The 25,111-nt window shown below is 52.7% G+C and overlaps 3 protein-coding genes across 3 annotated transcripts; 1 reads left to right on the forward strand and 2 right to left on the reverse strand.

Annotated features, from left to right (window-relative positions):
- Positions 1–1,198: 1,198 nt before the first annotated feature.
- SCAMP2 (secretory carrier membrane protein 2) lies at positions 1,199–14,900 on the reverse strand. Its single transcript, XM_061999015.1, has 9 exons — positions 14,532–14,900; positions 9,378–9,458; positions 7,880–7,969; positions 6,776–6,893; positions 5,898–6,026; positions 5,210–5,369; positions 4,608–4,709; positions 2,842–2,959; positions 1,199–1,607 (listed from the first exon to the last, which is right to left on the reverse strand). Exons 1-9 carry the CDS (start codon positions 14,802–14,804, stop codon positions 1,461–1,463), a joined length of 1,218 nt encoding a protein of 405 aa, XP_061854999.1. The 5' UTR covers positions 14,805–14,900; the 3' UTR covers positions 1,199–1,460.
- Positions 14,901–14,994: 94 nt separating this feature from the next.
- MPI (mannose phosphate isomerase) lies at positions 14,995–18,511 on the forward strand. The gene is made up of 8 exons (XM_061999014.1): positions 14,995–15,093; positions 15,458–15,585; positions 15,890–16,090; positions 16,174–16,315; positions 16,477–16,659; positions 16,780–16,953; positions 17,092–17,300; positions 17,735–18,511. Exons 1-8 carry the CDS (start codon positions 15,078–15,080, stop codon positions 17,951–17,953), a joined length of 1,272 nt encoding a protein of 423 aa, XP_061854998.1. The 5' UTR covers positions 14,995–15,077; the 3' UTR covers positions 17,954–18,511.
- A 261-nt stretch (positions 18,512–18,772) lies between these two features.
- FAM219B (family with sequence similarity 219 member B) lies at positions 18,773–25,089 on the reverse strand. The gene is made up of 6 exons (XM_061999028.1): positions 25,021–25,089; positions 21,786–21,888; positions 21,416–21,506; positions 20,973–21,050; positions 20,645–20,693; positions 18,773–20,071 (listed from the first exon to the last, which is right to left on the reverse strand). The coding sequence occupies exons 1-6, from the start codon at positions 25,087–25,089 to the stop codon at positions 19,916–19,918; spliced, it is 546 nt and encodes a 181-aa protein (XP_061855012.1). The 3' UTR covers positions 18,773–19,915.
- Positions 25,090–25,111: the final 22 nt, after the last annotated feature.

Consider the following 25,111-nt stretch of genomic DNA (forward strand, 5'->3'; position numbering starts at 1 on the left):
GTACAAGCCCCAAGGGCTAGCCCAGGGCGGAACGCAGCCTCCCAAGCCAAACGCCTCAAAACAGTTATTTCCCGGCTGGAAAAAGACAGAACTGCGTGGGAGAGGCGAGGCAGGGATCCGCTCCCCCCAACCCCGGGGCCAAGCAGGGATCCGCTCCCCCCCATCCCGGGGCCAAGCAGGGATCCGCTCCCCCCCAACCCCGGGGCCAGGCAGGAATCTGCCCCCCACACCCCGTGGCTAAGCAGGGATCCGCTCCCCCCCAACCCCGGGGCCAAGCAGGGATCTGCCCCCACACACCCCGTGGCCAGGCAGGGATCTGCCCCCACACACCCCGGGGCCAGGCAGGGATCTGCCCCCCACACACCCCGGAGCCAGGCAGGGATCTGCCCCACACACCTCGTGGCCAGGCAGGGATCTGCCCCCCACACACCCCGGAGCCAGGCAGGGATCTGCCCCCCACACACCCCGGAGCCAGGCAGGGATCTGCCCCCCACACACCCCGGAGCCAGGCAGGGATCTGCCCCCCACACCCCGTGGCCAGGCAGGGATCTGCCCCCGCACACCCCGGGGCCAGGCAGGGATCTGCCCCCGCACACCCCGGGGCCAGGCAGGGATCTGTCCGCCCAGAGCAGGCACCACGGGGTGGGTGACATCGACTTCAGTGCTGCTGCTCCACAAAAATCCTTTCTCCCCTCGCTCCCCTGGCTTAACGCCACAGTGAAGACTCGGCCTGCACTGATCCTTTCTCTCCCTCTCCATGCCTGGGGCAGTGGGTGCTAAGGAACAGGCACAAAGAGCACAGGAGCCCCAAGGGCCATCATCGTGGTAGAAGTGGAGAGACAATATTTGCCATAGGAGGGCAAGGAGAAAGATGTTTCCCCTTTTCTCTAAACCCCCACCCTGCTCACTGGTTTTCCTGTTACCCCAAGTCTGAGGCAGCTGAGCAGTTAACAGGTGAAAATGTAGCATTGTGTAAGCGTAATAAACTGAAAGTACAGTTTCTGTTCTTAAAAATCAACAAAATAAACTACATGCAACTACATACAAGACAGCCACCCCTCCCACCCCACTCCAAAACGACAGATAATCACATTCTTCATAGTAAAGGCCAATAGAAGACTGAGAAAATCAGAAAGCTGCTTCCCCTCGCCTTCCTGCTACAGACAGGGCACGGAGAGGAAGAGACAAACACTTGGTATGTTATGGATAGAGAAATATATTTTCTTCAGAGAATGTCTCCCCTATCTCCCCATACCCCAGAACAAGACAGGGAAGGAAAATAATCGTTGTGAACATAGGGCAACTGAAGCTAAAAACGCAGACCTCATCTGGCGTCAGAATCACAACTAACAGTACCCCCAAAAAGTGCATCTTCAGAAAACACAAAACCCCAAACCCCGAGAAGGGCGGGGTGACAGTGGCAGAGGAAGCAGAGGAAGGAAGGGCAGCCCCGGGAAGGGTCAGTTTCCCCGGAAAGCACTCTCTACAGCTGAGGAGGTCGCTCCCGCCGCCGCATGCTGGAAGCTCCTGTTGGTGAGGATGCCTTGGGAAAACTCTTCCTGGGCCCTTTGGAAACTGGCTCCTGTGCGCCGATACAGCGAGTGCACCTGGGAAACAGAAGGAAAGGGAGGGAGAATAAAAAGCAATCAGCATGGATGGCATGCTGCATACACCTTGCTTGCCAGCTTGCTTTTCCTTGGCTTCATTGGTAAAAGGGCTGGGCTGGAGCTATTGTGTCCATCTGACCCAGCACATGATGCTGCAGGTTCCAGGAGAACCTCATTTGTTGTAAAATGTGGAGCCCTTGTAGAAATGATGGGTACTGGACCAAGAACTCCTCTCCCTGCAGTGTGATGGTGTGGCCACTTAACCCTTGCATTTACAGATGCTTGAAGGGCAGGACCTGAAGGTACCTGCAACTACAGACACCAGGTATTTCCTTCAAGATACCATTTTGGAGAAAAGGAGGAGGAAGCAATAGAAACATGACCAATTCAGTCTGTCCTTGCCTTCCCCAAAGCTACATTTGTACTGGTAATTGCAGAAGTAGAACCCTCCTGTGCTGATCACGAGGAGGAAGGGGGCTTGTTTGGGAGCCAGCGGGAAGGTCCTTGCTGGGATCCCACCAGGCTTTGGAAAGTCCCAGTGTTGCAGTAGCAATGACTGTGAAGCCCTGGATACCCAAACAAAGCAATGCCTCCTCTGCCCAGCCAACTCTGCCCAGACTTCAAGCTAAAGGGCGGTGCAAGCAATCTCAAGGGTAACGTTTGGGACCTTGCTGACCATCTTCTCTGGCCAGCAGCCAATGCTGCAAGCTTTCCTGCATCCCCTTTGGTGTCAACATGCACAGTTTATAGCATGCCTTACTGAAGCATCTGTGCCTCTTGTTCCTTCCCCAAAGGCTACTTTCTCCCCTGTAAGTCCCCTTGCTGTTCCAGCAACTTGGCATTGATGCAGGAAGCACAAGCAAACACACTTTCATTTAGAAGTGCCCTGATTACATCATCATAGGATCGTTTTGGTTGGAAAAGACCTTTAAGATTATTACGTTCAACCACTAACCTAACATTGCCAAGTCCACCGCTAAACTATGTCCCTCAGCACCAGCACCTCCACCACCTCCCTGGACAGCCCATTCCAGTGCTTAACAACCCTCTCAGGGGAAAAAGTTCTTCATCATCTCCAATGTAAACTTCTGGTGCACCTTGAGCCCATTTCCTCTTGTCCTATCACTAATCTCCAGAGACAAGAGGAGATGGCAAGCCCAGGGCAGCCTGGGAGCAGCCTGACCCGTGGCTCTGTGAGTCAGCCGAGGCCAAGCCTCGCCTCTGAGTCACTCACCTGCTTCAGAAGGAAGAGCGAGAGAACGGCACAGAGTGTGAAGAATCCTGCCACCACCATCATGATCACAGCCACGGCCACGTTCCCGTGCAGCTCTGACAGCGCCGCGATCCACCCGCTGTGGGAGACAGGGAGAGAGAAGGGGCAGCACGGCAAGCGCTGCACCCCTGGCCCGAGACGGGGCATGGGGCAAGAGGCATCGACAGCTGCACAGGGGCCTTTGGGGGAAGGTTACAGGGAAGTGCAAAAGCAAACCCAACAGCTGCAGGGCTCATCCAGGCACTGGTTTTGAGGACAGTTTCTGTTATCATTTTTAGAAGCAATCCACCTCTACACACGCTTGCCCACGTTACAGCCCCGAATCACCCCCTTAAGCAGCAGAATCGATCCCCTTGTCATAAAGCAAGTCCCTTCCACAAGCACCTTTTCAGAATTCATCCAAGCCATGTAAAGATAGGCTGGTACATCTAAATCAGAAGGGATCAGCTGGTAGATCTGGAGCCAAGGCCTACATGTGACCGTGACAGCTCTGCGTGGCCAGGAATTTAAGTGGTGGAGGGGAAGGAAGATGAAGGAAGGGGTGAGCTGCAGAAAAAAAGGAAACTGGCAGTTGTTGAAGGGAAGTGGCAAGGAGTATTCTGGGAGTTATCAGCGCTTGGCTGTCGGCAAAAATACCAAGATGCCTCACTCAAAACACCCTCCTGGGTGCTGAAGAAAGGACTCCTTGCAACTGCTAAACCAAGCCAGCCATGTGCCACTAGGAGTGAGCCAAACTGTCCCATTTGATGTACTGCTGCACTTCTTGCTCGTCATGAGGAAGCAGAAAGGCACACCATGCACTCCAGCCAGAAATAAATGTGCTGTCTGGCTCGAGGAAATGCAGCAGAAAGCTCAACGCACGCTCTCCAAAGTCAGACTGAGAACAGAGTGCCTCCCCCCACCCCAAGTTCCTCATGACTAAGGCAGCACCAGAGAGCAGGGGAGGGAGCACGAGGACAGCTTTGCCCATGAGCCCTTCCACAGGCAGCAGGCAAAAATAAACAGCAGTTTCACTGCACTCATGACCCAAAGGCATCCCCTCAGGAAGAACAACCACTAACTGTTAACCTTTTCAGTGCACACAGAAACTGGGGAATCTGAGCTGTGGTCAACCCAAGAAAGCAAAAAGAAAGGCTGTGCTTTCCCTGCAGCATTAAACTGCTGATGAGAGGCCTGTTGGAGCTGCTGCTCCAGCAGCCCAGTCTCATCCTCCTGCACCATGCCATCCAGAAAGGGGGACGGTAAAACCCTCTCTGCTTCTGTTTTTGAAGCATGGTCTTCTGAAAACACACTTGAGAGAAGTGCAGGAAGCATCAAGTTCAGCTGTAGCAGGGTCAGAGATCCCTCATCCCCACGGCACAGCCTCCATTAGGGAAGGCTCCATTTTAACATGAGGTCCATGCAATCAATGCTGAGGCTTGGCATCAAGAAGGGATATGTACTCTATGTCTCAAGTGGGGAGGAAGGCAGCAGAGGAGGAGTGAGAGACTTCACACTCTGCAAGGCAGGAGAGGTACATGTCTTTGCTGAGACTAGGGAGGGGAGAGCGGAGGAGAGAGGCAGCCCAGCTGGGGCCTGCCAAAGCCTTGTATCATGCAAGAGAGGAAAGCCATGGGAAAAAGAACAGACAGCTGTCAGACCCCAAAGCTTCTGACAGTCACAGCCCTGGTGAGAAAAAGCATCAATGGTAGGCTGTGACACGTGGCAGCCCATGGAACCAAGCTTACCTGTCTCCCCAGCCAGGAATGCCAACAGCCTGGATGATGTAGATTGCAATTTGGCAGAAGAAGATGAAAAAGAAGACGAAGAAGCTGAAGGAGCTGTCAGACCTGCAGGAGAGATGGCAGGAGTGAAACCCAGGGACATGATTCCTGTACTAAATCCCTCCTCTAAGAGGAGGAAAACAAATTCAGTGAACTCCTTCCTCTGGGGAAGAGCTGCTATGGGGATGTGATTTCAGAAGGAGCTCATTTAGCAATGCAACTCAGAGCACATCTACTGCCTATCACAAAACCTCAGCTCTGTCCAGGCCAAGATGGGGTGAAGGCAACTTCCTTAGTGTGCTCAACACTTTCATGTACCAAATGGTTTCTCAGTAAGTAACAAAAAGTAGGACTCTAAATTGGCTAGGCTTGGATTTCCAGACAATTAAAAGAGACCACCATAATCAAGTTCTATCAGACACTTGTAATATGTTTAGTGGGTCTGATCTACTCAACGATGCAAAGAACTGGAAAAATCCTGCAGGCAATATACAATCAGAACAGATAAAACCAACATTCCTCCCACTAAAAGACACATGAACATCACAGATAGAAATAGTACTTGCCTGAAAGCCTTGTAAATTGGTCGGTACCAACACAGAAAGGCACAAGGGGTGAATAAAACAAACCACAGGATGGAGAGACCAAAGTCTACTCCTCTTTCCATCGCGACTGTGAACCATGCCAGGCAAGCAAGCAGGTTTAGGAGCAGGGTAATTGAATGCACTGTTCAGAATGGGAGAGAGAAAATACATCAGTAGGTCCTTGGAAAACTCAGAAGTCTCTCCAAGCATCCCTAATCTCTTAAACACATGGAGCTTTGCAGCAATTAAGGAGCCCTTGGGCTGTCTAATTTCCTTCCCTCTCTTGAAAGGAAAGCAGAGCTTAACCTAAGAACCTCATCTGATCCTGCTGCTTACAACCAAATCTTCAGACTTTTAAGTGGAACAAAATTGACTAGTATGGTCAAGACTGTTTTGCACTCCATCTCTGAACTGTGCTATCTGCTGTCTTTCAGAATATCAGGAGAGTTGTCAAAGTCTCCATTAAACATTGATCAAAATTCTGTCATGAACTGGGTATTCCCAAAGCACCAACTTGGAGTCCTTTACATCTATCTTCCCAAAAGTGGAAGTGAGATATAATTTCACTCTTGCAGACAACGCCTACAGAACTTACTGTAGGTCAAAGCTCAGCCCCTGATACAGAATCTTCTAGGGAAGAATTTTTATTGCAGTTCAAGCTATTACTCACACATCCACAAGTAATAGAGCATCTTGCATATCCGCTGGTAGTCAGCTGGGATGTCTGCAGAAAAATCCTGATAAAAACATGGCTTGATTGGGCACTTTTTGGGAAGAGGTGGCCAGTTGTTTTGCCTTGCTGTGGAAAGAGGAAAGGAGCAGTTCTTCACTTGCTCTTCTCTCACTGAAAGATCCCATTGCACAGAAACTATGGAAAGATTCCATAATTTGCAAGCAGCAAATGACATTAAGCCTTGGGGAAGGCTAGGTCCTAGTAAGTAATGGGGTTTGCACAGGCAGCATAGAAGGGCTCTGTTAACTATCGGCAGCAGTGAGGCAGGTCAGCCTGGTTTGAGGGCTTCCTCTCTGCGAGGCAGCATTCACCTGCAACGGTCAAAGGACCATCACAACTGTCACCACTCAGCACTGAGAGTCCAGTTTCAGCCAGTTAAAAAAAAAATAATCAAGCTTACAGGAAAGTACTGGTTTGCTCTGGTTAAGAGACTTTAAAAAAAGCTTTAATACTCTCAGGGAAAAGTCTTGATGTGGCAGCATCACAGAACAGCTCAGACACAGGTACAAAATTGATGTTTGAAGAAAATGATGTGGCCAAATGCAGATGCTGAGAGCACACTCGAGAGCAGGGACCCACCAGAGTTGCCCTCCAGCATCTCACCTCTTCCCACTTTTCAGATATAGGATGAGAGGTACAGTCCTAAGAGGGCTGTCATAGCTGTGAAGGACTAGAGGAATGACACATGGCTTCCAAAAATACTAAATACCCTTGGAAGGGCTAAGCCTTCATCAAATCCTGACCAAGAGCACGGCCCAGGCATCCCCAGGCATGGGACTGATGGCAGGCAGTGCATTGCAGGAGGTAGTACTCACGATTAATGCTGGCTGCATTACTCTGCAATTCCCTTTCCTTCTTCTCCAACTCAGCTGCCTTCCTCTCTAACTCTGCCTGCTGCTGGAGGAGCCCAGCCTGTGCTGCTGCAGCCAGGGCCTAAAGCAGGGGAAGAAAATAGCAAGTCTTTCCCTAAGTGAGCAGTGGCAATACCACCAGCAAACACACCAGATGCCAAACTGGAAGCAAAGGCAATTCAACAGCAAGGGTTGAGGATAGTTTGAAAGTTGAGCAACCATGGCTGATCTGAAAACATCTTTTCTGCCTTATCTGTTGGAAGATGAAATCAAGATCAATGCTGAGATGTTCCCCTCTTTTTCCACGGGAAGACAGGGCTGGAAGAGCCCTCCAGTCTGTTGCCCACCCTCTGTGCCCTTCCTTTTCAGCAAAGCTGTGCTTTTTCTGCATCTTCTTCTACCTCCTAGTTAGCCTCATTGCTCTAAGTGCTCTTACAACAAAGCAGTGAGCAGAACTCTTGAGTTGACCGGGACAATCCCCTTCCCAGCTAGGAGAGGAGGTTCAAAGAAAAGGCAGGATAGCTGCCCATCACATCTCTTAAGCATCTCTTCTACCTGTTTGCTATTCCGAGAACTGTCTCTGTGTCCTGCAGCCTCAGCTTCTCTGCTGTTTGGATGAGGTGGTCCTGGCAGTCAGGTACTTACCAGAGTGTGTAAGCAACAGCAGCAACGTACAGCTAAATTGCATACACACTCCTGGAATCGAGCATGTCTGACCAGTCACCAGAATAACAGCCAGAGGCATTAGCAAGATACATTTCAGCATTTGCAGACGGAAGCTAAAACAAACAGGATACCAGTTGAAGTGAGCTCTGCCACCAGAGACAAAGGGAAAGGGCCTAAAAAGAATTGTGTGCATGTATTCCCTCCAGAGATCTGCTTTGCAGGGCAGGTACAGTCACGAGGCTAAAAGATCACCTACAGCTTCCCACTCCCAGGCCCACAGCATCCCAGCCCCTTATTGCCACACGGCTGCAGAGGCTCATGGGAGCTCCTCAGGCCTTCCAGCCCAGCTGTGGCGGGGGGAGGAGGTGGGGGGCAGGGGGTAGCAGCAAGGGGTTGCCATACCTGGGAGGTGGGCTCTGCGGAGGTCTGCAGGACAGCAGGCTGCGAGTGGCCAGAGGGCTGCGTGGCTGGCGTCGTCCGTGCTGCATTGGTCTGTATGGAGGTCACAGGGCAGAACCATTACATATTGCTGTTTCTGACAAGGAACAGTTCTACTTTTATCACTAGTCAAACAGAAAGGACTATGGGGAAGTAACTCTGCGTTTCTGAAAACCTATTAGCTCCTTAATGCATTGGGGGAGTGGCACCTGAAGAGTATGGCAAAGGAGAAACAGAGAGGGACTCTGGTCAGTTGCTTGAGCTGCAAATATTGCTTTATCCTGGTTTCAGGTTCCTCTTTTCCCATCTCACATGCAGCAGCAGCCAGGAGGCAGAAGGAAGTTCTTGCAGCAATCCATCAATGGTCTTGGTGCAGCAGTTCAGCTCCCAGCCAGAGACCAAATAAACATTGATGTGTCCTGCCACAAAACATCTTAACCATTCACAATTCTGTCATGGTTTAGCAAGGAGCAGCTTTTGCTTGGTAACAGGGGGAGGGGGTTGCAGTGAAGACCCAGTAAAGAGTTTTTGGACTCTCCCCCGCCACAGCCCCGGGCTCCTGGGTTCAGACCCACCTCCAGCCTGGCTGGGCCAATCTGGCGCCTCTGCTGTCGCTATTTAGGGACAGGAATTTGAACTGCTGGTAGGAGATGTAAGAGTGACACAAGATGGAGGCGACCGCACAGACCCCACAGTCAGAGCAGGAGGAAGGAAGGAGGAGCACCAGACCAGAGACCCCTCTGCAAGCCGTGGTGAGAATGCAGCTGTACCCCTGCAAGCCATGCAGGGCCATGGCAGGACTGAGAGCCACCAGCAGCTCTCAGTGAGAGGACTGTGTGGGGAGGCAGCCATGGCCCAGGCCGTGCTGGAGAGCCTGCGGGCCCCAGAGCAATTCTGAGCCTGGGAAGAGGGGAGGAGTGGGGAGAAGGTGGTCTTAAAGGGCTGGTCGGACTCTTCATTGTTGTACCACTCTGTGTTGTTTTGTTTTGGTTATGTTTTGGGGTTTTATGGTTATGCTTTAGTTGGTATTACATTCAATTATTTTCTGTTTTCTTCCCCAAGCCCAGTAGCCTGGTCTGTTTTGTCCTGGACCTTAAGTGGCAATTAAGCTCTCCCTGCCCTTTGGCAATCCTCAGGTCTTTGGTACTTGAGGCTAATTGTGGCCTTTTGTTCCCTGATGGGCCTAAACTATGACAACTCCATATGGCTTTACTTCAAGGCAGCAGTGACTTTGAGAGAAGCTGTTCCATGTGAGTGGTGATTTCCAGCTGGGAGTTTATTAGTGCTCCAGTGCAGGAGCAATTGCTCTCAGCTTGCCATGCATACAATGAGCTATGCTGTCCCTGAGGAAATCAGCTGGGAACGCCTCACCCCATTTCTTTTAAGCTGCACCTACTGAGGGACCTTCCACATAGCTAAACTCACCATCAAGATACCTATCATAAAGCCACATGGTACATACCAGCTGGGAACTCTCAGAAAAGGGGTTGAATTCATCCAAGCCACTTTGGCTAGTGTTTGTGAGCTGTGTCACTGAGGGATCCTGAAAGGAGAGAGTAAAGACAAATCAGCATCAAACATGGGTTGTCATTAGCTTATATGTTATCCACACTGTCTGCCTTCCATCCACTTGTTAACTGGGGACAGGACGAGTTGAAAGGCAGATAAGCCTTGGCTGGCAACAGGTATCAATAACCAATGAGACTATCAGCAATGCAAGATTTGTGGGCAGAAGTAATCTCCTGTTTAGCTAAGAGGTACATCTGAAGAACTACAACATGCTTTCGGCACAGGAGCCCGTTTAGCAGATTACTGCCACTTACCTACAGTGGGTTATTCCTAATTCCCAAGGATTCAAAGCAGGACAGGGATTCATTCATTCACAGTCAGAATACTGCTGGACACCTAGGACCACCCCCCAAACCTCATTTGCACCATAAAGTGAGTGAGGACCGGCAAAGAACCACAGAGCCTCACAACAGCAGTTGCCAGGTACAGCTGGTCCTGGCTGACCAGGGCCAGCTGCCACCCAGCACATTTGGATCAGCAAGATAAAGTGTTGAAGATTGATCTGAAAGTATAAAAACACGCTGAAAAGGCAAAACACCCCAGAAAGTTGAGCTGGAGGCATGGTACCAATTACTTCTGGATGTTTTAATTCTGCCAGCATTACAGCCACATTCACCTGTACTCATAGCATTGCCTGCTTGTCTCCATCACAGTCTGATTGTTTAAAAAGAGGTTTTTAGCACCTCATTGCCAAAAAACACCCTTTCTTCTTCACCTGCAATGCACTTAGCTATTTTTATTTCTTCTTTTATACACACTAGTTTCATAAAAGATTCCTCTTTAATAGCCCAACCCAGACCTCTGAAGTGTTTGCCTCTAATAGAGAAACCAGGTACTTTCTGAACTCAGGAATCCTACTGTGAGGACAGTCTGGCAACCTGATAGGTGAGTGTGGGCAAAAGAGAATTAAAAAGTGGCTTTTTATCCCTCCCCCAGTAACTTGTGTCTCAATATCAGTCATTTCAATTTTGTGGTTAATGGGGTGAGAAGCAATTGAGGCTGCAACAAGGTGAGGGTGAGCAAGAGGCATGAAGGGGCTAACAGAGGCAGTGCACTGCAGAAAATGCATTTGGCTGGAGCCATTCCCTGGGGTTTTCACACATCCTTCTGCGAGCAAGAGGTACAGAGCAGTTAATGAGTAACTTCACACACCTCCTCGATAGCAGGCACTCCCTATGCAACAGGTTGCACTAGTTTATGAATCACCCCAGGGCTGAGGTATCTCAGATGAGAATACTTGAGGATGCTTGATGAAGTACAACTTCCCAGCCAGGAAAGGCTGTAAAAAATGAGGAACATCAGCAGAACTGCCATGCTGGGAATAAGGGCTGCAAGGAGTAAAGGCATGGGTTTCATTTCACTGCCTACTCCTCTTGGAGTCATTAGCTGAACCAGTTTTGCAGATGCATGGGCTGTTGACACAAGTCATTTAATGTGTGATAGCTACCGCCTGCTGGCACGATACCCTTTAATCCAGACCAGGCGAGGTCCCAGTCTGACTAAAGTCCAATAGAAGTCCAGGACAAGGAAGAGAAACTCCCTTAAAGGTATGGGAAAAAGAAAGCAAAAGCTGCATAACCACTTTAAGAACTTGAATGGTCAGGCTGCGAGGAAAGTGTTCTGAAATAAGGAGAAACAATAGAACACTGAAGTGAAACACATTTGTTTCTTCCTGTTGCTAACCTCCGTTCAAAAAGAAAGCCCCTGAGTTAAATGGAGGCTCACCAGCACTGCCATCAAAAGGGCAGGCTGCCAGTGGCCTGAGCAGGGCAGGGAGAGCAGCTCCGCTGCTTCACTGCTTCCAGGTGCAGAACCGTTTGATTTCAAAGGGAGGCGACCTCTCATTTTATTGCAGAACTTTGAAAAGGATGAGTTAGGTGGTATGACCAAGGCCAGGCAGCTCAGCTGCCTGTTGTGCAAGCCTGTCTAAAATAGATATACAAAGAGCAGGGAATTTGCAACAAAGCTGAAGAGTGTTTGGATATGTGTCTCTGTGCCCTGGACAGGGTAGGAAGGGAAAGAGCAGCTGTGAAACAGAAGTTGATATGAAGGCTCCAGCTTCTGCAAGCTTGGCTCCCATGGTGTGAAGAGTGACCATGCATGAGAAACACAGCAGAGATGCACTGCCCACAAACTTCACATTTTACCGTCATTTTCAGCAAGCTACAAAGCAAAAGGCAGTTGACCCTCTCAGGACAAGCACACACCTGATCCTTTACGCTGTGTAACATGGAAACAAAGACTTCATTCAGCCACTGAACCACTTGAAGCCATGCTACATGGGTGTCCCTCCTCTGGGGAAGTAACAGCAGTCTCTGCTCCAAAGGCCTCTCATGCCTTTCCCTTTGGAGGCTTCAGTTGTTAGTTAAATTTGAGCAATTCTTCTTGTTTCCTGCTTCAGCACTAAGGCATAGCCCAAGCACCTGAAGACTCCTGCTCCTCCAGCTATCCTGTTTTGCTTAATAAGAATGTCCAGCCACAAACTTTGCACTCACAAGTCAGTTATGGGATTGATTTGCAAAACAGCAGCGGCCAGATCCCCATGTGTTGTCCTTCCTGCCATCACTTCCACAGGCAGCAGGGACACTTTTTCATTACATCAAATTCCCCAGTGCAGAACAATTTCATGTTTGGACCAAATTGCACTGATGCAAAGATTAAAACTCTTTTCAAACACAGTGTTTAATGCAAACACAAAGTTGCTTTTGCACTGTGCCAGTTGACGTTGCTGCTGGAAGATTTTGATACAACAGGTTTGTGCAAGAAATCACACTCTTCAATTTATTTCTGTTCATGCAGGTTAAAGAACCAAAACAAAACAAGATGCCTGTCTAAAAGGAGATAAAGCCAAGAAAACTCAGATGAGAATCACGTGGAACTTAACATAGTTGTCTAAATGTCACAGTAACTGCCCCAAATATTGCCAGTCCTGCAGTCAGACACTGGCACAGGACCTCACAGCATCACTACTGCCTGGAAGATGCATTGAGAGAAACCTCAAGGATTTTATTATTGATATCTTTAAAAAGGATGGAGGTTCCCAGTGCTATCTGAAGCTTGCATCAAAATTTGGGAGATAGCTGTAGCTTACAGCAGGTTACTGAATAAACGTCATCTCTCATTATCTGGTTACAGTAAGTAACAGAAATAAGAGCCAGGGATATTTTTAATGGGCCCAAACCAGCTTATTTTACACCAAGCTTATTGAACATTGTGAACAAAGTCTCCTTAAAAGGCAAAGATCCTCAGTTATGTGAGGACTGGCAGAGTACTAAGCACAATACTGGGATCCACAAGAAGGAAAAACTATTCTGGTGCTCTGTCTGAGAGAGATACTCATCAGCATGACAAGACTGGATAGGTGAAGGTGCTTCTTGTTTTTCGGCAAGATCCTCAGAGTGTGGGGAAGGGGATGTCAGTGCCTGCTGGGCAGGCAAATCATCCCCCCAGCCCCATGCAGCACTGAGCCAGCACGTGGATCCAATCCCTGGCAAGGACTGAGCTCCTTTTGTCAGATTCACTAGACTGAGGTAGCGCCATCCTACACCGTTGAGATGTCTTTTTCAAATCAGAGACATGGACCTTTGAGGCTCTGGGCAGCAGCAGTCAGAGATTCCTCCTGTCCAGCTGCTAAAGGCTCAGGGAGTTTTTCTTTAAACAAAAGGGACAAAGGTGAACACAAATCCTCATGGTCCCAGGAGGGGGATGTAAAACCAGCCATAAAGACCAGCTGTACCTGCACAGACAACCGTGGGGACATCCATGGTGCCATGAACATTTGTCCTCATTAAAAAGTAAGCCTGACATCAGAGCTACCTGTTAGAAATGGTGTCAAATCTTTTTTGTTTAAATAGTGAATAAAGCTCAAGCACAGCCTTGTTTGGTCAGCTTCAGGGACAGCTTCAATATGTGTAAAGCAGCAGAACAGTTACTACCTCAGTGCCAAAGCAGTAAATCTCTACACGAACAGCAACTGCAGGTGTGAGCCCACCCTGTGTTCCCTCCCACGACAGCAATATTACAGGAACGTAGCCATCCAAACCCTTCTCATTCCTGAGACACAGGAGAGAATGTTACAATGAAGGCAAAGGAGAGGATTCTTTCCTTACGACTTCGATTCCTCAAAACACTCAGCCCCATCAACAAACAGTTTCACTTTAGCTTGGCCACAAAACCAGAGGACAGGAAATCACCTCTTCCTGTGGATTATGTCCCAGCCAAACAGCAAAGGTACAGCAGCATCCACAGCTGCTCACTGATGAAAGTCAAAGGCCGGACGTTTGTTTCCACAGCATCACCACACAGGTCAGGTCCAAGAAGACATTCCCAGCCAACCCCCTGAACCAATGACCTTATGTTTCAGAGCATGGATGTTTATATCATAGAGAAGAAACCCAGCGAGAGCTGACCAAGTCTCCAAGAACACCAAAGGCTTTGGCCCACAAAAAACACTGCCAAAGAACGCATTTTGCTTTACACACTTAAGTTTTAAGAGCTGATGCTACAACATGTTAAAGCTGGACCTCATGGAGACCCAGCAGCTGGTGGACCAACACGCAGCACTGCCAAGAGTGGTCCCTCGCCCAGTTATTTGTGATGCCTCTACAACGGGGGAACTCACAACTGTTCGGGCAGGAGAGGCCCGCTGGCGCGGAATCCCCTCGCCAAAGCGTGGGGACGTTACAGGAGCCCGGAGCACAGGGCAATGAGACCCCCTCCTCGAAGGGAGGGCACTCTCACGGAGAGACGCCGGGGCTCCGAGCGGGCGACGGTGGGAAGGGCTCCCAGCGCCAGCGGGCGGCCCTCGGCCGGTCACAGCGCTGCCGGGTGGCCCCGGGGGCCGCTGAGGAGCGGGAGCGTGAAGCCCCAGCGCCGGGCGGCGGAGGGGCGCTGAGCCCAGCACGCGCCCCCTGATCCCGCCCCCTGCCCCCGATTGGCCGCGGCCGGAAGAAGCGGCACCGCTATTGGCCAGCGCCGCTTCACTCAGCGCCACGTCCCGCCGGCGGCGCGCGGCGAGTGCAAGGGGCGTCCCGGTGCCGGCGCGCACCTGGAAGGGGTTGATGTCCACCGGGTCGGCGAACGGGTTGGTGTCGAAGCCCGACATGGACGCGGCCCGCGCTGCGTTGCTCCGCTCCGCTCCCGCCGCCGCCGCCGCTTTCGGGGCCGCCGGGCGCCTGTGCCGCTTCCGCACGTGACCCGCTGCGCAGCGCGCAGGCGCTTTGACCCCGCGGGCGGGGCCGCGTGACGCGGGGCCGGGGCCGGGTTGTGTGTGTCCCCATGCGGCGGGGCGGCTCTGCGGGGGTGTCCCTACAGCGCCCATAGCTCGGCCCCTACAGCAGCCCCAGACCCTGCACAGGGTGCCCTGTGCAGCCCTAGACCGCGCTCCCCTATGGCCGCCATCGGGTGCGCGTAGGGCCCCGGCCCGCCCCGCCCGGCCCCGCCCCGCCCCGCCCCGCTCCGCCCCGCCCCGCTCCGCCCCGCATGGCCCGCGGGAGGCGGAGCCGCTGCCTCGGGACTACGGTTCCCGGCCTGCCCTGCCCTGCTCTGTCCTGCCCGGCCCGGCCTTGCTGGGGCTTCCTGCAGCGGCCGAGCCATGGCAGAGATCCGCGGTGAGCGGGGCCCGGGGCGGGGCGGGGGCCCTACCGTGGGACTCTGTGCCCTCAGGCCGTCCCCAGACGGGTGGGATCCTTGTGGGCGTCCCTAGGGATGGGACTCCCAAGGCAGTGTGGCAAAGGCACCCCGGCTCGCAACCCGGAGACCCCCCAAGTGCCCTCTATAATGATGCTAAAGTGCCTTCCCCCTAAGACACTCTCTTCCAAAGCCCTCGGTCCCCAGCCTGCTTTGGCCCCCTCTCGCTGTGCACCAGAGCGCTTGGGGCTGTTCTGTCCCACCGTCGGCGTGCCGGGGAGGATTAGGGTGGGGGGCAAAAGGTTATTTCTGCCTCTTCTCTAACATCTGACTTTCTTTCCGCAGTCTTCCCCCTCTCCTGCGCCGTGCAGACCTACTCCTGGGGGAAGGTGGGGCTGGAGAGTGAGGTGGCCAAGCTGCTGGCCAGCAGTGACTCACTGGTCCAGATCCAGCCTGACCAGCCCTATGCAGAGGTGGGCACCCAGTTGTATGTCCATATGTTTGTCCCAGCCTTGTGTCCATCTCATCAGCATGTCCATCACAACTGGCTGCAGCTGTTGTCGTCCAGGGTCTGACTGGCTTGGAGAGGGATGCAGGTCCCTTGCCTGTCCCCAGTTCCCCATAGCCCTGGGGGCTGCCCACAGGGAGAAGCTCAATGGGACTCAGCCCCCAAGGGCAGCCTTGGCTGCATCAATCACCTCCGGGGCCAAGCAGCCTCAAGAAAAGCCCGTCATCCCTGTTGGCTGCCTGGCTCAGGGGTCTGTCTGTCTCCTGCAGCTCTGGATGGGCGCACATCCCCGGGGCGATGCCATCATCCGGGATAACCGCATCCCCCAAAAGACCCTGGGCCAGTGGATCGCTGATAACCCTGCCTGCCTGGGGGCAAAGGTGAAGGACGCCTTCCAGGGTCACCTGCCCTTCCTCTTCAAGGTGCTGTCGGTCAACACCGCCCTCTCCATCCAGGCGCACCCCAACAAGGTAGGGACGGCCCTGGGGGGACCACCCTGGCAGGACCCCGTGTCCCTGGGGAGGTCACCCAGGTTCTGTGTCCCCCTGTCCAGGAGCTGGCGGCGAAGCTGCACACTCAGTTCCCTGAGCACTACCCTGATGCCAACCACAAGCCCGAAATGGCCATTGCTCTCACCCCCTTCGAGGGCTTGTGTGGTTTTCGGCCAGTGGAGGAGATCGTCTCCTTCCTCCAGAGTAAGGATGGCAAGGGAGGGCAGTTATGAGGTCACACCTTGGTGCCACCTTCCCTCCCTGCAGTGGGTTTGGGGTGGGCAGGGTGGCCGTGCTGCTTTGGGCTGGGGGTGCTGTACCTCCCGCATGGTGGCCAGGGATGACTTGGGCTGGCCCCCCGGCAGACGTCCCTGAGCTGCGGGCGCTGATCGGGGAGGTGGCGGCGGAGCAGCTGGAGCGCAGCAGGAGTGACGACCCCCGCGGCGTCTCGGCCGCCCTCCGCGTCTGCTTCACCCGCCTGATGAAGAGCGAGAAGAAGTTCTTTGTCGACCAGTTGAACAAGCTAGTGAAGAGGATCTCCCAGGAAGGTGGGTCCTCTGCCCGCCGCAGGTCCCCAGAAGGGGTTGGGGGAGGCAGTGTTTAGGGAAGGGGACGGGGCAGCCCCCCAGCCCCCTCCCCAGCATCATGCCCGGTCTCTGCCCATGCAGCGGCAGAAGGGAAGGACACTTCAGGGAGCAACGGAGACCTGCTCCTGCGGCTACACTCCCAGTACCCGGGGGACATTGGCTGCTTCACTATTTATTTCCTCAACCTGGTGAGGCTGGAGCCAGGGGAGGCCATGTTTCTGGGAGCCAATGAGCCCCATGCCTACCTGCATGGAGGTGAGTATTGTGGTGGACTTTCTTGACCCGGGACCCCATAAGAACTGTCCATCAGGGTGGCCATGGTCTCCTGTCCAAGGCCAGAGATATGTGGGAGGGATTGGGGCAGGGTGACAGTGCTGTGACTCCTCCCTGCAGACTGTGTGGAGTGCATGGCGTGCTCAGATAACACGGTGCGTGCTGGGCTCACCCCCAAATTCATTGATGTCCTCACCTTGTGTGAGATGCTCAACTACACGCCAGCGCCCAGCAGCTCCAAGATCTTCCCGGCAACACAGAGCCAGCTCGACCCTAGTGTTTACCTCTATGACCCACCCGTGCCAGACTTTGCTATCATGAGGATAGAGGTGAGTGATGACATTTTAGGGACATGGGGAGGGGGACACCAACTTTCTCCTGGCTTGGCTCTTGGTCCCAGCTCTTGCTGGGACATCTTGGTGTTGGCATGGGTTTGCTCGCCCTCATAGGGATGCAAAGATGCTTGGGGCTCCTGGGGATGTTTGTGTCACCCCCGGGCAGCCCTGCAGGCTCCTGTCCCTCTCCTGTTCCCCCTGCCTAGAGCTCCAACAGCTCCAGGCACAAAAAGGACCAGGAAGAGGCCTCGAGGGTGCAGCTTGAGTGTCTTCAGCTAAGCCGAGGCTTGGGCTGCTGAAGGCACAGGGTGACTTGAGCATAGCAGAGACTGAAGCAGAATGGGAATAGGGCTGACCCCCCTTTCCAGCTCACTGAAGAGAAGAAAAGCTGGAAGAGACTCAAGGTGTGGTCACCCTTTCCATTGCAGATCCCCTCCTCCATCAAGCTGTACCTTGTCTCTGCCATGGACTCTGCCAGCATCTTGCTGGTGATCCAAGGGATGGCGGTGGGCACCTCCACAGCTGCAGCCTCTGAAATGACTCTGCGCCGTGGCTCTGTGGTCTTCATCTCTGCCAACGAGAGCATCTCCCTCCACCTCTCCTCACCAGATGGGATGCTGCTCTTCCGAGCCTGCTGCCTCCTCTGAAAAGCACCTGGGATGCTTCCCCCCCATCACTCTATGTTTGAGTAGATAGAAAGTGTCCTGGGCAAAGTCAATTCACTTGGAAGTTTTCCTTCCATCTATTAACCCCTCAAACCAGCTGGCACCCAATATATAGAAAGTAATTCCACAAGTCCTCTCCTTGGATGTGGTGCAGAGCAGGCAGAGGCAGAGCTTCTCCCTCAGCAGCCATGTTCCTGTAGCATCATCCCCTCTGGGTCCTGTCAGTGCCCTATAGCAACTCCTTTTGTTTTGTTTTTTCTCCCCTCTTCTCAATGAAAAGCATCAGGGAGGCCTGATGTCTACACCCCAGGTCTTGAGCTTCCCTACCCAGCTTCTAGGAGCAGCTGCTCCCTCGTGCAAATGTGATGCTGAGGTTTTCTGCTGCTCGCAGGTGCCTGGCAGGCTCTTCCCAAGCCTGGCCAATAGCAGGCAGTCTTCTGAGCTGTGTCACCCCTTCCCTGGCTGTAAAAGGGGGCTGCCTGGCCGGGGGGGAAATGGAGCTGGAGACCCTCTGGTGCTGTGAATAAAGTGGTGACTTTGTCCTTGGTGCAGGGCAGTGTGCTGTAGGGAGCAGGACAAGGGGAAGCTGCAGTGTTTGCAGGGCTGGGGACTGGAGAAGAGGCTGGGGGCAGCTCTGGCACCCACACAGTGCACTGGCTGGGACCTTCCCCACATCACCTACGGCAGCTCCACAGGAAACCAAGACACTTGGGGAAAAGGTGCTGAGGGAAACCAGGTCACTCCGAAAATGTGTTGGGGGTCAGGGAAGGAGCCCCTCCGAGCACCAGCACACTCTCCAAGTAATGAAATCCAGTTTATTGAGTGCTCCCTTTAACAAGTTGATTTTAAAAAGCAACCAACCAACAAAATGCAGTTTAGGTCTCTAGACATGAAATATTTAAAGAAGGTTTCCTTATAAGCAGCTGTTTGTCTTCTATGTAGTAGAACTGGACCATGATTTAAGGCAGCTTTTAAGGTTCACAGCAGGTTAGACGCCTCAACCACCCCAAATCCGCACCCAAAAGCTGGGCAGAGCAGGCATAGGGGGTCTGGGCTGCCCCTTGCCTGCATCAAAGCAGCTTTGGGGAGAAATGGAACAAGCCATTTGCTCCAAATCCAGAACTTAATGACTTCTTTGAGAGGCAGAACACAGGGAGGTCAAAACCTGAGCAGTAGCTGCTGGTGGATAACAGAAATGCAGATGCTTCAAGCTGAGCAGCCTGTTCTGGTTTGCTCCCTTGGGTTCCCCCATCTTACCTTCTCCCTCAGAGCTGCAGTCTTTGGTTCAGATCAGCCCAGGCTTTGGGAAGAGGGCACTCAGCAGCAGTTAATTGCAAGCAGCTTGAGACAGGTAAATGAAGCATCTCTCTGCCAGCCAGGGCTGGCCCCAGCCTCACTGGCTTGGCCTCAGCCTGACAGGGAGGATGGGTAACTAAAGCAAAACTAAACAGAAAAGGGGTCTCAGGGCTTCCTAGCCCAGTTCCACATCACGACAGTTGAATCCCAGTATCACCCACCTCTTCATTAGGAAGGGCTGGGAAGAACAACCCGTATCCAGGGCCAGGTCCTAATCCTCGACATGGCCAATTAAACGAGGAAAAGAGGAAGTCAGGCAAACTGAAGAGCGTTTGCTGCTGCACCTCCCCATTTCTTCCCTTTACACCCCCATAGAAGTGCCCAGGCTCTGCCTCTCCTCCATCCCACCAGGTGACAGGCCCCAGCCAGGCCACCTAAACGGCACCGTGGCAGCTTTCCCTGGTATTGCTGACTATAAAGAAAAGTCCTTTGGGGTGGGTTGGTTGCTGCTGCTCACCACGAGTGGCACTGCAGCATCACTGTCCCTGTGTCACTGTCCCGGCACGGGGCATGGACACCAACGGCCATCCCACAGCACAAGGAAAGTGCTGGCTTTTGACCTCTTGCACGGCTCTGGGTGAGCAGCAGCTACTGGATCACACAGGAGAGATTTACTCCAAAACAACAGGGGCAAGAAGAGGCAACGGGTTTCGGGGGAATGAGATCCAGATCTTCATCATCAGGGACCTCGTCAAGGTGGTAGCCATCTTGCAGCAACTGCTGGCTCAGGTCCTGGTTCACCTGCTGGGGAGCAAACAAAGGAGGCAGAGCTGCTTAAAATTAGTCCCAATTTAGATCTCAGAGCTTGCAAAGGGTAGGACTGTGAGCAACAAGGGCATCATGTCTACCCTCCGGTGCCTTTGCATGGGGAGAAGCAGCGCAACCAGAGCATAGAAGACAAAAGCAAAAGACCAAGTATTTTTTTGCTGGGCCACAGCACCGACACACATCCTGTGCACCCCAAAATACCCCATGGGCTACAGCACCCTGACACGCATCCTGTGCGCCCCAAAACACCCCGTGGGATGTAAAACCTTTGTGCGATGCAGCATTTCAGCTGCCTCAATGCAGGGGTAGCCAATGCTTTAAGTGCAAAGGGTGCAGCACTGACAGCCAGATGAGGGCTTGCAAAGGGAAGATTTGTATGTGAATTAAATGTATGGGGCAGCAGAGGCAGGAGTTTGCAAAGCAGAGCTCTGCAGGCTGGACACACACATACACACTCCATAGGGTGACACTTCCTTTCAGCCCTACACAGACCCTCAGGTGTCTCGGGATGCAGGGACCATGCTGTTGGGGTCAAACCCCTGGACTTGCCTCAGCAGAGGAGTAGCCAGAGGAACATCTGGATCCCAGTTCCTCGTCACTAAGAGAAAGAGGAAACAGCCAGCTGGGAAGCAGTGTCTTTGCTTGGGATGAAGACAAGGGAATCTTGGAGGGAAGGGGGAAAAGGGGAGCCAGCAGCATAACTCCAAGGGATTTGTTAAATCTGGGACAATAGGAGTGTTTTGCTGCTGAGAGTTACCCGGTGCAATCAGGGTTGCTCTACAAGTGACAAGAAAAAACAATCCCTCACACAAAAAGGCCATCTTAGAGCCTGCAACACCCCACACCCAAAATCAGGGGGTGTCTGCCCAGTGCCCACCTGTCTGAATCAAGGGAGACCAGGTTTTCATCCACTGTCTGGCTGAGTGCTGTGTAGCCCTTGTTAAACTTCACTGACCTGCTGGGAAGCAGAGGAGCGAGCCTGTGACAGCCATGGGGACATGAAGATGCCAGCACTGAGCTGGGTAGCTGAGGAGCCAGGCCAGGAATCCCTGTCTTGAATGGCCTGGCCAGGGCCACCACCAGCTAAGAATAAATCCTAAGCTCCCCAAATCAATGCTGAACACCAAACAATCCCTGCAAAAAAAGAGAAGCAACAGCATGGCCCCTCAGACAGAAACTCCCCTCTTGCATTATAGCAGATGCTTGCTGGACACAACACAGCCAGCTGACTAAAGATCCAAACTCTTTTTTTTTAATCCTCTGAAGTCCCAAGTCACGCCAAGGAACGTGAAAATACATCTTGGGAAAAGGGGATCAGACCTTTTAGGTGTTGGGTTGGGTTGGTGTGGCACAGGTCCCCCCAGCAGCCCCTGCCGTCGCAGCGCTGCCTTCGCCAGCTCACGCTGCCTCTCTGAAAGCCAAGCACAGGATCACAGCTAAAAATACCCAAAATACACCTCCATGGACACCCCAAGAGCCTTTTTTTTTTCAATGGGGAGGCATTGCAGGTGGGTTCTAAGGAGAGGGTGGGGGCATTGGTTTCCATAGGTGGGGGTAGGGGATTATGGGGCTATTTTATCGTTTTATCCCAGCAAGGAATAAAATGGCTTTTGGCCACTCCCACCCACGAGCTGCAGATGTCTCCCTGAATCCCGGCAGAGTCCCTGGGGTGAAACCGAGCAGCACTTACGGAGCTTGGCGTGAAGAGAGGGGGTTTTGCTCATGATGTACGGTCCCCTTTTTTCCACTGCATCAGTCACTTTGTTCAGCTTCTTGTTTTCAGTCCAAATCAGCTAAAATAAAGGGGGAAAAGCACATTTATTAACATCTCTCTAGGAGGATGAAGGAAATCAGACTCATCTCAGAGCATCTTGTTGCTCTTGGTAACTCAAGTGTCAGCTGGGGAGAGCTGTGAGGGGACAGCTCCTTCTCCCCAGCCCTGTGTTGTGACCAGAGGAGGGAGAGCAAAAGGAATAAGCAGATCTATTAGCAGTTGAAGGGATTATTTGGGAACAGCAATGCTAAATTAATATCACACAGTGTGACCAGCAGTTTCTTTGCAAGCCTGACTCCAGCAATAGGCATGAGAAGATGTGAGAGAGATTTAACTAGCAGGTTCACCAAATAAACCAAGAAGATTCACTGCTTTAATTCTCCACAGGTTTTGAGACTTTAAGCTTCTCCTCAAGCAATGATAAATCCACATCATTGAAATGAAACTGGTGTCATGTAAACAGGTTTGAGAACCAGGGCTTTAAGGAAAAGTCTCCACTCTTTGTTAGGCATTTCTACTCAAGGAGAGCCAGCACTGCTAAATAAAAATGGGCAGAAAAGAACTTCTACAAATACAATTACTAATGAAGAAAATAGAGGGAAAATCAGAACTCAGGGGGAGAGTCGGTGCATGAATAAGGAATTAGGGGAAGCAGTTAATGAAGAAATAATGCTGAGGAGCTGATGTGGTGATAAGAGAGCATAGCCAGGAATAGCAGCAGTGTCTTAAGCCAGAATTAGTGGGGCAGAGCCTTCACCATAGAAATGACTCTGTCTGCAAGGAGCTGGAGCCATCAAGCCAGCTAGAGTAACCAGGCAGGCAGCAAGCTTCTGCCTGCACCCCCAGATCCCTCCCAACATGCTCGACCCCTCCCTATACAGCCCCTCTGCACATGCTCTGCTTCTACACTGCCCCTACCCTACACTGGGCCTCTACACCTATACCCACTTGCAGCCAAACAGACACACTCTACCCCTGTACTGCTCATCTGTGCACGTGCCCCAGCCCTACACTGCCCCACGCTCATACCTCAGCCCCATACCCACAATGCACATGCCCCAGCCCTCTACACATATCCCAGCCCTACACCATACCCCCACACATATCCCATCCTGCCCCTCATGCATATATGCTATACTGACCCGTACTACCCATGCATAAACCCCATACTGGCTTATGCTCACACCCTAGTCCCATATACCCCATACTGGCTCATGCACACACCCAGCCCTATATAACCCGTACTGGCTCATACACACACCCTGGCCATATATACCCCACACTGGCTCATGCACACCACCCAGCCCTATATACCCCGTACTGGCTCATGAACACACCCTGGCCCTATATACCCAGTACTGGCTCATGCACACAAGCCAGCTCTATATACCCTGTACTGGCCCATACACACACTCTGGCCCTATATACCCTGTACTGGCCCATACCCACACTCTGGCCCTATATACCCTGTACTGGCTCATGCATACAAGCCAGCTCTATATACCCTGTACTGGCCCATACCCACACTCTGGCCCTATATACCCTGTACTGGCTCATGCACACAAGCCAGCTCTATATACCCTGTACTGGCCCATACACACACTCTGGCCCTATATACCCTGTACTGGCTCATGCACACACTCTGGCCCTATATACCCCGTACTGGCTCATGCACACAACCCAGTTCTCTATACCCTGTACTGGCCCATACCCACACTCTGGCCCTATATACCCCGTACTGGCTCATGCACACAAGCCAGCTCTATATACCCTGTACTGGCCCATACACACACCCTGGCCATATATACCCCACACTGGCTCATGCACACAACCCAGCTCTCTATACCCTGTACTGGCCCATACCCACACTCTGGCCCTATATACCCCGTACTGGCTCATGCACACAAGCCAGCCCTATATACCCCGTACTGGCTCATACACACACCCTGGCCATATATACCCCACACTGGCTCATGCACACAACCCAGCTCTCTATACCCTGTACTGGCCCATACCCACACTCTGGCCCTATATACCCCGTACTGGCTCATGCACACAAGCCAGCTCTATATACCCTGTACTGGCCCATACACACACCCTGGCCATATATACCCCACACTGGCTCATGCACACAACCCAGCTCTCTATACCCTGTACTGGCCCATACCCACACTCTGGCCCTATATACCCCGTACTGGCTCATGCACACAAGCCAGCCCTATATACCCCGTACTGGCTCATACACACACCCTGGCCATATATACCCCACACTGGCTCATGCACACAACCCAGTTCTCTATACCCTGTACTGGCCCATACCCACACTCTGGCCATATATACCCTGTACTGGCTCATGCACACAACCCAGCCCTATATACCCTGTACTGGCCCATACACACACTCTGGCCCTATATACCCCGTACTGGCTCATGCACACAACCCAGTTCTCTATACCCTGTACTGGCCCATACCCACACTCTGGCCCTATATACCCCGTACTGGCTCATGCACACAAGCCAGCTCTATATACCCTGTACTGGCCCATACACACACCCTGGCCATATATACCCCACACTGGCTCATGCACACAACCCAGCTCTCTATACCCTGTACTGGCCCATACCCACACTCTGGCCCTATATACCCCGTACTGGCTCATGCACACAAGCCAGCCCTATATACCCCGTACTGGCTCATACACACACCCTGGCCATATATACCCCACACTGGCTCATGCACACAACCCAGCTCTCTATACCCTGTACTGGCCCATACCCACACTCTGGCCCTATATACCCCGTACTGGCTCATGCACACAAGCCAGCTCTATATACCCCGTACTGGCCCATACACACACCCTGGCCATATATACCCCACACTGGCTCATGCACACAACCCAGCTCTCTATACCCTGTACTGGCCCATACCCACACTCTGGCCCTATATACCCCGTACTGGCTCATGCACACAAGCCAGCTCTATATACCCCGTACTGGCCCATACACCCCGTACTTCTTCCCCCTCCTCTATACTTCTTCCCTGCATACACCACCCCATCCTGCCGCCCCACAGCCCTTCCCTGCGCGCAGCCCATCCTGCGTCACGCTCCCCATGCACACAGCTGCCCGTGCTCCCGCGGCCCCGCACGTACCCGCGCTCCCCGCCGCCCGCCGCTCCCGCTCGCAGCGGCCCCGGCCGCGGCCCCGCCGCCCGTCGCCATGGCCGCCCGCCGCCCCCCTCAC

This window comes from Colius striatus, chromosome 7 (genome assembly GCF_028858725.1).
Source record: "Colius striatus isolate bColStr4 chromosome 7, bColStr4.1.hap1, whole genome shotgun sequence".
Taxonomy (NCBI): Eukaryota; Metazoa; Chordata; class Aves; order Coliiformes; family Coliidae; genus Colius; species Colius striatus.